The sequence below is a fragment of the Acanthochromis polyacanthus genome, chromosome 15, assembly GCF_021347895.1.
Source record: "Acanthochromis polyacanthus isolate Apoly-LR-REF ecotype Palm Island chromosome 15, KAUST_Apoly_ChrSc, whole genome shotgun sequence".
Lineage (NCBI taxonomy): Eukaryota > Metazoa > Chordata > Actinopteri > Pomacentridae > Acanthochromis > Acanthochromis polyacanthus.
Window position 1 is genome coordinate 32,078,684 of NC_067127.1, and position 12,637 is coordinate 32,091,320.

Genomic DNA, 12,637 nt, shown 5'->3' on the forward strand with positions numbered 1-12,637 from the left:
CGTCCCGTCTGCCGTCTCTGGAGCTGAAGCTGGATTGGATCAGACCAAAGTATCGTCCAATCACGATGCCAGCTGCTTCTCAAAAGGCTTCTTCATCTGGTGGCACTTAACCTGGCAATAGCCAGATGAATAATTGTGTAGTACTTGATAGTACTCCACAATATCAATCTGGGACCACTCCATGTAAATCCGTTCGGAGGAAAGAGGCACGGATTGGACAATGCAACAGTATGTCCCGCCTCTGACAGGTTTGTTTTTAGCCAATCGCGGGATCTTCACAACGAGCGGAGCCAATTGGTAGATTAAACTCTTACCAAAACCCGTAGGTAAAAAAGCACAAACATCTTTACCATCCAGAAATGCGCAAAGCGCCTCTCGTTGTTCTTCCTTCAAAGAAGCGATAGGAGATTCAGCTAAAACTGACTTAATAGCAGCATCTACATGATCGTTGTCCTCCGTTGCCATGTTTGTTTTGATCTACTGGTGCTTGGTGTCGTCTTCACACCCGGATATCCCGCCCCACACACGAATACTGCTGCGTGATTTGCCCGTGCCAACTTGGCTCTGTACGAACAGTGAATGCGGGAGCGGAGCAAGATGGTTTCTTGAGAGATTTGTGAACTCACAAATATCGCGAGAAATCAACTTGCTGGCAAGGTTAGGTGGCACTACTGAGGGGAAGCTGAGCTTCAGCAGAACTTTGGAGATGTGTTCCAGTGGTTGGTAGATGTGTGGGGAGATAGAGAGGGACCTTTGAATTGTTCACAAAGGAAAACAGGGAACCCATTGGTAGTTTTAGTTTAGGGTGCTACTGCAGTGTGTTTTTGGGTTTTAAGAGGTGAACAGGAAGAGGGTTTTTTTCGTATTGATGATCTTTTACTTTGTTCCTGGTTGGAATGCCCATCAATGTCAACCTGAAGTTCACTTTTAGTTCTGTTGATTTATTTTTATTTTACTAACACCCATTTGCTTTTAACCTCCTCACATGTTGTGTTGTTGTAAACTTACTCTTTCAAATAAATACTCGTCTAACCTTCTGAAAACCAGCGTTTGGACTGTTTTTGTGTTGCTCCTCACCTACTTCAGACAGCCGGGACAGAACAACGTTTTGTGGACTAAAGGCTAAACTATGATGTTTTTAGAGTGACATGCTATACTATAGGCTTTTTTTAATTGACATTTTACTATGATTTTTTTAGCTTTAGTTTTTTTTTTTTTTTTTTTTAGGAAAATATAAGAATTTGAACAGTTTTAAAAATACCTATACTTTTACTTGTGCAATGAACTATTATTCTATGACATTTTTTTAGACCACATATTATACACTGATGTTTTCTTGAATGACATACTATTTTGACAATACACTGCACTGTGACATCATTTTGCCCTTTTTCAACCACATAATAATCTATGGGGTTGTTTTTGTCATCATGCTATACTATGAACTACAGGCCATACTATGTTATTCTTGAAAAGTCTACTATGACATTTTCTGAACCACATCCTATACTATGGCGTTATAAACAGAGTGCTTTGATTACATGTTGATTTGTAATCTAGGATTTTTCTGTTTTGTTTTTTGACGGGACCTGACCGTGAACACAGTTGACACCCACCTGAGGGAGACGCTGCCTAAGATCTCAAGGCTGCTTGGTCTTGGTCTTTCTGGTCTTGCTCCAGAACGTCTTCATCAACTACGTCCTCTTTTGAAGAGGCCCTCAGATGCTGCAATCTCTGACCTGAAGGAGGAACTGCTACTTTCACTCTGTAATGAGACAGCGGTTATTTTAAAGAACTCCATCGGTGCAGGCGGAGGTGTCCTCCACCTGCGGTCGATGATCATCTCCTTTGTCTTACTGGCGTTGAGCTGCAGATGGTTTCGCTCACACCAGTCAACAAAGTCAGAGATGACCTTCCTGTACTCCCTCTCGTCCCCCTCAGATACACACTCGACATTGGCTGTATCATTGGAGAACTTCTGGAGGTGACAGCTCCCAGAGTTATAATGGAAGTCCGATGTGTACAGGATGAAGATAAAGGGAGAGAGCACTGTCCCCCGTGGGGCCCCCATGCTGCTGACTACCACATCAGACACACAGTCCGGAAGCCTCACGTACTGTGGTCTGTTGGTGAGGTAGTCGATGATCCAAGCAGCCAGGTGACAGTCTACTCCTGCTCCTTCAAGCTTCACCCTGAGCAGAGAAGGCTGGATTGTGTTGAAAGCACTGGAGAAGTCAAAGAACATGACCCTCACAGTGCTGCCAGTGTTCTCCAGGGGTTGAAATTGAACCTATTTTACTTCAGAAATTTCAGTTTGTTCATAACGTTTTGTAAAAAGATAATTCCTTTAATGTGAACATTTTCAGAACATATTGTTTTGCACTAAAATAAAGGGAAAAAAATTGTAGTTGTGGTTCTTTATAGGTTATTATTCTGTGATTTTACTCATATTGGGCTAAATGTGGAACCTGAATTAAAATGAGTTTGACTCCTCTGTTCTAAATCATAACAATAGAAAAAACAAAACCTATTTTTTTTATTTTATTAATACTATTATTAATATTATCAGTCCATACAACATTTTCCAAGGTTTTACATCTCTCTACATAGTGAAGATATTTTATTTCATATATGTTTTAATTTATTTCCTTACTCATCTCCAATCTGCTTGGTTAAAACACTGCCTGCAGTTCAGCCAAAAAACTCCTTGAATTTCTGTTGTTTGATTGACGGTCCCAGCTGAGTCAAACATAGATTTTTGGTTGCACTGAGAAAAGCAAAAAAACAAACAAACAAAAAAAAAAAAAAAAAAAAAATATATATATATATATATATATATATATATATATATATATATATATGTATGGCGATTGTTTTTAATGAGACAAAGTGATTTTAAGTTTCATGTCAGTGATGAGTAGCTCAAAGACTGTTGTGAAGTTGACAGTGATGTTGACTATTCCTTCAGTTTTTATAGCTTCTGGCCCTGATAAATGGTGCACTTTTTAAGTTTTTCACATGGCTTTTAAACTTAACAGCAGCTTCTAGGTTAATATTGGTGTTAAGAAAGACGATTTAGTCACTAATAGATATTTCTAGACTTTTGATCACGTTGTCATGTATATAAGCTGATACAGTCTTTAGGAAGACTGGAAAGCATAACTAGTGAACTGAAAACAACCCATAGTGGTCACTTTATTAATTACACCTACACAATCTAATGCAATTTACTAATAGCAGTTCTAACTTTATGGGTTCATTATGACTAGTTTGTGAAAAATTTGTAAATGCATTTATATGATTAACACACAGGTCGTTGATGGGGCTGCCATCTGATTTTTTTTTTTTTTGGCCTGAATATTGCTTAAAACCACCTTTAATTATAAACTCGGTGCTAAAACGTGTGATTGAATTAACACCTCTATGACAGTAACAAAAACAGAACATTATGGGCATCATAAAAGTAAATTCTGTGTATTGGATTGCACTGAGCTGCACAGTGTCACTAATGAAGTGGCCACTGAGGCTGTTGAAATAGAGCTGAAAACTGTCCAGCGACTCTCTGCAGCTGTGATAGAGGTTTGGTGGAACCAAAATATGAAGCAACTAAACAGTGAGGAAGTTTATGGGTCATTCCAGTATTGGAGGACATTCGGGCTTCAAAATTTTTAAAATAAACCTTCTCTTTTACAGTTTTCTGTTCCATATTCATCAATAATAGGTAATAAACTATTGAAGGCTTGATCGCTCAGCTTACACATCAGTGGTACCATTTTTATTCCATGTTTAATTTGTTGTTTGCTAACCCTAATCTAATCACAGTAACAGGGTTGCTAATCCATGCTAATGTTAGCTTTTTCTAAGCTAGATATTTAGCTAGCTGTTACTGCTGACCAAGAGAACAAACTGACTGACTGAACACAATTAAAAGAATTTATCTTATCCCGATAGAAATGGAACGGAGCTCTATTCTTTTGGAAAACTGTTTGATGATGTCAATTCCAGCATATCATGTGATTCACTGTTTTCTTCTTCTTGTACCAGCTTAAAAGGTTATGCTAATAGGGAGGTTGTGGGACATATGTTCCATGCATAATAATTATTACTGTTTGTAATAATCCCACAGTAACAAGAGACATCAATGAAACAAATAATACCAAAAAAAGGAGGTTTAAATTTAATTTTAACTGTATTATTTGAGATTCAATTTGGTCATTAGGAGTATGGGACATGACAAAAAATGTTATTTTAAGGGGAATTCCAGACTTAATTGGTATTTTAAAAAATATTTTCAGACATCTTTTCTATTTTTTTTTTTTTTAGATTTGGTCTCAGGCCAAGTAAATTTATACAAGAACTGCATGTTTTACTATTTTGTACATGGTTTATTTTAAATTTGATGGATGGGATGTATAATGTCCTCCAATTCTGGAATGACCCATAAACTGAACTGAAAATGCAGCAAGCATTAACAGTTATTATTAGCTGTAAGACACTTGTGACTATTTGAAAGTTGACCAATTAGAATGCAAATTATGTAGCAACATTAATTCGTTATGCACTAAGTGTTTGTTTTATTCTCTGCTTCTTCATCAGGATGCTGAATGAGTTGTCATGCAGCTCAGCATTGGAGGATCAAGTCCAGAGTGTCGGCTGATCTCTTCATTGGACTCCGATCGATTCAGTCCCATGACACCGAAGGTAAGAACCAAACAGCACAGCAGATTCAGTTACCATATGAAGAGGCATCAAAATGTTTTATTGTAAATGTACAGATTTTTATGCTCATACGGACAAACAAACAGTGTGGTGAGCTGCCCTTTGTTAATCCAAGTCTCAGCGACAAACTGGTGCAAAAGTACATGAAAACAAAACGCCTGGATGTCAACTGTCACGTATGCATCAAGACTGAACTCTGCTGTGTGTATGCAGCTGATAAAAGTGACTTTACAACATTAAACACAATCAGCAACGAGTAAAACGCACAAACCTTGCTATGATATGCATAAAATATAGAATTAGAAATGAGGGCATAGGCAAAGGAAAAAAAGGAAAGGGGGGAATACTGCACAGACTTGATCTATAAAATCAATTATTCAGTCTTTTTCCATTAAAAAATCCTTAGTGCATTTGTAAAATTTGTAAAATTATTGTGTAACTGCAGCTTGCATAATCAATAAATATCGAGATATGTTACAGTAAATTTAACAAGCGTGAGATTTTAAAAAAAGATGGATACCGTAGCTTCACAGTAATAAATGAAATCTATACGAATACCATCAGTAGTAAGTGTTTGATGATACCGACCTCGAGGTTACGTCGCAGCCCAGAATAAACATTACGTTTGGATGATCAGTTGCATATTATAATCCCGCGGAGGGTCCTAATGTACTGGTAAAGCGTTTCACGGTAGTGCATATACAGATGTGAATAAGGCCCACAGCTACAGAGAAATGGACCCGACCATCAGACGACCTGAGCAGATATCAAAATCTAGAACTTCAAACATCGGTGCAGGGAAAAAAAACTAAATCACACGGAGTTCATAAAAGACACATTTTCAACAGTTACATCCAATGATCTTCGTAGCAAAATGCAGTTCTTGAACGTCGCAGCAGACTTTCAAAAGTGCTCGGATGGAACTTTATCCTCAAGCAAATCCTCCAGATGGACTCATTATGGGGGCTTGCAATGATCTCGGTTTCGTCCTCGTTGTTTTCTTTAGTTCAACGTTTCTCGGAGTGCAAATCAGGAGGACTTCAGTTCAGCTCCATGTCTTTTCACTGGAGCTCCAAGCTGTTTAGTTTGGTTTATTTGGTGGAAAAACAACTGTTTTCTTGTTTGTTTTTTTCGCTGTCAATATGGCAGACGGCATGACAGACAGACGAGTGGAGCCCCGGAGACTCTGAGCCACATGGCGTGAAAACGGGAAAAGTCTGCCAACTTCTCCAAGCAATGTCTGACCAGAGAAACACATTCTTGTTGTCAGTCTGCAACAGCTTTCCAATTTTATTTTTTTAAATTTTTCTGGCTCATCAGGATAGACATATGGAAGAAGAAGTCCGATCCAAGGAAGGAAAGGGACCACGAGTGCCACTTTCTCCATTCGAGGATCGTCCAAACCCAGTTTTTGCAGGCTTTTCCCAGCGTCTAAAGTCAATGAGAGCATTTCTGGTGGATCCTGCAGCTCATACGCAGGTCCCTTGATGGTGCACGGTGTGTTTACGATGCTTCAGACCGAGGCCTCGTTCTTTAAAGTCCATCACCCGCTGCTGCGACGTGTCCACCAGAGCGCTAGCTATAGCGATACCTGGAATCCACAGAGAGGGCAGAGTTAACAGGGAAACAGAGAGTGGACGTGGTTTAAACAAACCAACCAATTTTTTTTAATGGACTACCTGTGTTTGTTTGTGTCAATATTTTTGACAGATTTTAAGTGTGGATCATGTATAAAATCTGAGGTAACATTAGTTTTTGAGTTACAGGAAGAAAAATCAGCCTCTTTGTGAGAGAAATGAAGGTTTTATGGTTGGTAGATTTATGGAAAAGACAGAAATATTGACATTTTTGACCAAGTTTGCACCTTTATATAACTGGTTTGTATTGCTATATCAAAGCAGGGTTGCACCACTCAAGATCATATGTACATATCAAGAAGCCTGCAAAATTTCAGTACTGTAGCTATAGTATTGCTCAAGTTATAGTCTCTTCCAACATTGATCCACAGATTGATGCAAAGAAAATGACACAAAAATCAGCATGAGATCACCGTCTTCTAGCGTTTTTAACTTAAAACCTAACTTGATAACATACGTATACAGGGATAAAATAAATTAGACAAATATGAGATGGTCAGGTGTGAACTTCTTTTTAAAAAAGTGGTGAATTGAGGTTGAACGATTCAAATGCAAACTCTAAAATGTGCCTTTGAGTAGCATGGGTGCAAATTAAACAAACAAACACAAACAAAAAAACTGGCATGATAAAATTTAGCTCTGTAAAAAGGTTTTGCTGGTCGTTACAGTGAACAAGGTTGAATGCAAAATCTCCTGCAACTTCTGTGGAATCTGACACTGACAGTAAAAGTTCTCTCTGCTCATTCATATTCAGTAACGCTATGTGTCTTGTCATTGCAGGTTCTTCGGTTTATAAAGTAAACTTGTAAGAAGAAGCGGCACCAAAGCAGCTGAGACAAACTGCAAACACACAGGCAGCGACAGGCGTCCATAAAAAGGTAAACTAATGTAAATCTAACTCTGTAATGTAACAGGTGATGTGGATGTAACACTGCTGTCAGAAGTAATGAGTCAGCAATGATGTCGCCCCATCTAAAGCTTCCTGTCGATGTTCACTAAAAGTTGTTTTATAACTTCATTTATGTTTTCCATTTATGTTCTCGAGCCAAACTCAGACAGTAAAGACAATCGCAGCAATCAAGCAGCTGAATCATCATCCAAAAGATGCAGTTAAAAGAAGAGTTTCGTGTTGCTGCTGACTGAAACTAATTATCGGGTCCAAGAATTAAAACTTTTCTGGCATAGAGAACTATGAATTGCTTTTTTATAGCAGTTCATACTATTTGTGCAATTTAAAGTGGAAATAATTGCAGATTTATTAAATATATACAGTTTCACGCAGGAATAGTTCTGAGCAAAAATATCTAATAGTTGTTGTGGTTAAAAGTTATTAAAGATTGAGAAACACAAGAGATTTAACATACAAATTAAACATCTCCGTTTTATATGTATGCACTCTGTCAAACCATCTCTGAAGATAAGAAATTACATTACAATGTTTAATTAGAAAGATCTTCTAAATTGGTGAAACTTCAAAACCAAATCATTACGTTTAACTACCATTTATTTACATGATAGAAACTGTAAATAAATAATATGAAATATACAAAAGATACTGAATCTATGAACTAGACATTGCTTGCTACTTGTACAAAAATTTTAAAATGAGTAAAGAATAGTTTGGAGGTAAAACTTGGAGTTCCGCAAGGCTCTATTGTGGTCCCATTTTAGTTTTTCATTATTTGTAATCATTATTCATTTTGAATGAAGTTGAATCAGTTTCTCTTCATAATTGTTTAGTTTATATGAAAAAAATACTGTTTATGGATTGGGCCTTAGTTGAAGATCTGGAAAACGACTAGAGAAATGTCTCAATTATGCTTTTATCAATTGGGAACTATCAATCAATGGTTTCTCATTTATTGTTGGTGTGTAAAGGACTTGGGAAAATAAAGGTTTTTAATTGCTAGATTAAAAAATATATTAAGATTGATGATTAATGAAGGCTAAAGGAACAAAAATGACCAGAAGAGGGTGAACGGAGATGCAGACGAAGTGAAAACTATCTAAGAATATCAATGTCAATGTGAAAAGACTTGGAAGATGTGTGGCAGGTGGAGATGCAGCGTCCAACCAGCCAGCACCTCATCGCAATGTCCAGAAAATGTTTTATCATCGTCTCCCCAGCCAGCACCGCACCCGGCTTCGGCTGGAGACGAGAGGGGATAACGCTGAGGTCACTGAAGCGAATCTGCCTCTTTCCTTTCTCACCGTCCAGCAGGATGTCATCACCCTCTGAAAACAACTCCGGTATCTGATGTTTGACTCTCCCTTCACAGCAAGGCTCGCCGAGCATCAGATGCCTCACAGCATTGTGTTACCTTGGCAGTTGCGCTGGCGTTAATGTGGATTTAGAGTCGTGGCAGCTCTTGCGAGTGCAGCTCGTCCTGTCTTTCCGTGGGCCTGACAATGCATGGTCATTACAGCGAGAGCTCAATCTGCCAGCATGCAGGAGCCAAATAAACAAAACAGGCAAACAGTGCAGGGAATCTGCTCTGCTCTTGATATGATTTGGATGCAGGATGTTTTCAGCATTTCACACTCAACTGATTCTTGGGATTTTTTTTTTTTTTGCAGTGGGCGGAAAGGGGAAAGCCGATTACACAGCCACTCAGTGTGCCTGTTCGTGACTCTGCAAGTTTATGTGTGCAGGAGTGCATGCACCTGTGCACGTACATACTTTTGCAAAGTTCTGATGCGACGAGACACACTGTCGAATACATGGTGGCCAACAGTTATGTGCTCAGTTAATCCAAATAAAACAATAGTGTAGCAGCACCTGGTGTGTTGGCATAAGGTCCATTATGGCTCACTGTTTCTCACTGGCAGAGGGTTGCAGTTGTGTTGGTTTTGGCTATAATATGCACAAGTTTTTGCCTTTTGTTGCTCTTGATGGTTATTTGCCATCTTTTGCAGATGCTTTGAATGTTTCAGGAGTGAATACACCTCCATTAGAGTTACTGACCATTTGCTTGTATGCCACTGAGGCCCTATGCTCTGAATTTAAAAAAAAAGACTTTTTGAGTGATGAGTGGCAGCAATTTTTTTAAAATTCATGCTGGGTGGGCATTGTGTAGACCGATTTCAGGATTCTTTAAACTTTGATGTACTTTAGGGCCAACAAACATGCTCATGAAATGAAGGATTTCAGTGAGATCCACAAAAACTGAGGGCAGGTGGAAGAAGAAACGAGACATTCAAAAGTGTTAATTACCGCTCAGGGGAATTTTGATTTTCCTTAAAATGATTGTGAAAATAATCCACAGATTTTTCTGTGCATATTTTTGCAGATGTGCAACAACCAATGGTTAGTCAGCTAACAAAGCAGCACATCCACCTCCACATCCAGTGTGGTAGCAGCTGGACATAAACAGCTAGTATGTACACAATGTACTGACTTAATTCATAGAGCTGTATTGTTTCAATCTACTTTCATGGTCAGATGACTCGTTAACTTGTCTTAGCCACATTGCTAAATTGATGTTATGTTTCACACAGATGCGTAATCTTGCATGCAAAGTACTATTTCCTCTTCTCACTTGGCGCCATAGTCGTATTCTAGACAGATGATTTAGATTGAGTGAGAAAACTCTGCTTTCGTTTCTGACCTGACATGTGGATCCAGAACACTTGGAGGGAGAACAAAGAGACATACTTTCTCTTTAATGTAGAATATTGTTGTTGGACTGTATATGCCAAGTAGCAAGGACTGCACAGTGGCTTGGTGGTTAGCACTTTTGACATTGCAGCTAGTAGATCCCACGACCCAGCCTTTCCGGGATCTTTCTGCATGGAGTTTGCATGCATGACCCAAGACCGACATATTCAAGGTGTGAATGGTTTTCAAACTGCCAGGTGAGGTATGAGTCAAGAAGTCCATTGTGATGAGATTTTACAGAGAATGATGTTAACAAACTGTCATCAGTGCCTGACAATTGGTGTCGCAGACCCCCTCCTCAAATAAGAAGTACTCAAATCCACATAGTTGTCAGAAGATCCACCCAGGGACGTTTTGTGCTTACACAGTGATTTAATATGAGCCAAAGAATTAGAGGAATCGAGACTCTACCTTCTGTGATGCTGTCCTATCTCCTCGAGTGTAGTTTTTGAAAGCATTTCACCACCTGTCCAAGAAGGTTCCACAGTTCTGACTGGTTATAAATCCCTACAACTTAATGTACACTTCAAAACACACGACTTCTGGCGTGTTAATGACCCTCGACTGACATACTCAAGGTGTGAACGGTTTTCAAACTGCCAGGTGAGATATGAGTCAAGAAGTCCATGGTGGTGAAACTTTAGAGAGAATGATGTCAAGAAACTTTCATCAGTGCCTGATAATTGGTGTCGCAGACCCCCTCCTCAAATAAGAGGACTCAAACCCACATCGCTGTCAGAAGATCATTTATGGATGCATATTCCTGCCACTATAAAAAAGAAGCATACAGGTCTCTGTGGCGCAATCGGTCAGCGCATTCGGCTGTTAACTGAAAGGTTGGTGGTTCGAGCCCACTCAGGGACGTTTTCTGCTTACACAGTGATTTAATATGAGGGAAAGAATTAGAGGAACTGAGACTCTTCCTTCTGTGATGCTGTCCAATTTCTTCAAGTACTGTCCTTGAAAGCATTTCATCACCTCTCCAAGAAAGTTCCACAGTTCTGGCTGGTTATGAATCCCTGCAACTTAAAGCTGCTGTCCGGAGTTTGAATCGCAGCGTCTCCCAAAACGCTGTTGGTCCCACCGTCCCTCCCTCTGATTTCGCCCCTTTATTTGTGCACGCGCGCAGTACATGAGAGAAGTGCCCGGAGTGCTGCAGCATATGGCCTGTTTTGCTGTTTTCCCCTCTTCTGCATTTAGTACATTTAGTAAATAATAAAGGAATTACGTTAGAATGCTGTATTGAGTCTAACTTGTCCTAATACCAAAATAACATGAATCTGCTAGGACTAACGAGTAAAGTTTCAATATGTGATTACACTTGTGTATCCCTCTCGATAACGTTGTTTATCAAACTTAGTGCATTTACGCGTGTATATGTGTGAGATTGTTTATTTATTTCTATCTAGAGTACAGAATTGCATGACTCCTCTGACGAAGAGTATGTCCCAGACGCCCCAACATCTTCCTCCAGAGGTCGGGCATCTAAACGAAGCCGTCAGGCGGGCTATGGAGGCCGTGGTCGGGGAGCGAGGCGAGCACCCCGAGCCAAAAAACGTCCTGCAGTCTCTTGGCCTGACAAGCCGTGGGATTGGTAACTTTTCTGGAAGTTGCTGAGCCCTGATGCTCTCTCCTCCACAAGCAAAACAAATGTGCGCGCGGTTGCGTAGTGCGTAGCTCGCCCACCTCTGCATGGGCTTGCTTGCTGTGCGCGTAACCGTTGATTGACAGCATGACAAAGCTGAAGCTCGAACTTGATTGGTCGGCAGCAACCGGCGCTTTTTGGAATAACATGGGGGTCTATGAGAGGAAGGCGGAGCTCAGGAATAAATTTTCATATCGCGTTATACTAACTTTATATTATAGTATCGAACTAGACTAACACATTTAAGCTTTGTTAAAAAATGATACATAAATTGAAAACAAACGGAAACTCCGGACAGCAGCTTTAATGTACACTTCAAAACACACGACTTCTGGCGTGTTAATGACCCTCGACTGACATACTCAAGGTGTGAACGGTTTCAAACTGCCAGGTGAGGTATGAGTCAAGAAGTCCATGGTGGTGAAACTTTAGAGACAATGATGTTAAGAAACTGTCATTAGTGCCTGCTAATTGGTGTTGCAGACCACCTCCTCAAATAAGAGGACTCAAACCCACATAGTTGTCAGAAGATCATTTATGGATGCATATTCCTGCCACTATATAAAACCATACGTGTCTCTGTGGCGCAATCGGTCAGCGCATTTGGCTGTTAACCGAAAGGTTGGTGGTTCGAGCCCACCCAGGGACGTTTCTCAATTACGTAGTCACTTGACAGGAGGAAAAGATTTAGAGAAACTCAGATACTTCCTTCTGTGACACTATCCTATCTCTTCAAGTATACTCCTGAAAGCATTTTCCACCTGTCCAAGAAGGTTCCACAGCTCTGACTGGTTATGAATCCCTACAACTTATTCTACACCTCAAAACACATGACTTATGGCGTGTTAATGACCCAAGACCGACATACTCAGAGTGTGAATGGTTTTCAAACTGCCAGGTGAGGTATGAGTCAAGAAGTCCATAGTGGTGAAATTTTACAAAGAATGATGTTAAGAAACTGTCATTAGTGCCTGCTAA

At 39.7% G+C, this 12,637-nt stretch overlaps 1 protein-coding gene and 2 non-coding genes across 5 annotated transcripts in view; 2 read left to right on the forward strand and 1 right to left on the reverse strand.

Annotated features, from left to right (window-relative positions):
* Positions 1-4,725: 4,725 nt before the first annotated feature.
* atrnl1a (attractin-like 1a) overlaps positions 4,726-12,637 on the reverse strand; it is a 473,108-nt gene continuing 465,196 nt past the window's right edge. For all 3 annotated transcript variants that reach the window (XM_051959750.1, XM_051959749.1, XM_051959751.1), the window contains one exon: positions 4,726-6,310. In XM_051959750.1, coding sequence (XP_051815710.1) covers positions 6,189-6,310 — 122 coding nt within the window. In that variant the 3' untranslated portion in view covers positions 4,726-6,188. The remainder of the gene's footprint in view (positions 6,311-12,637) is intronic.
* trnan-guu (transfer RNA asparagine (anticodon GUU)) lies at positions 10,805-10,878 on the forward strand. The gene has a single exon. It is a non-coding gene; the product is annotated as a tRNA-Asn (tRNA).
* Positions 12,235-12,308, forward strand: trnan-guu (transfer RNA asparagine (anticodon GUU)). The gene has a single exon. It is a non-coding gene; the product is annotated as a tRNA-Asn (tRNA).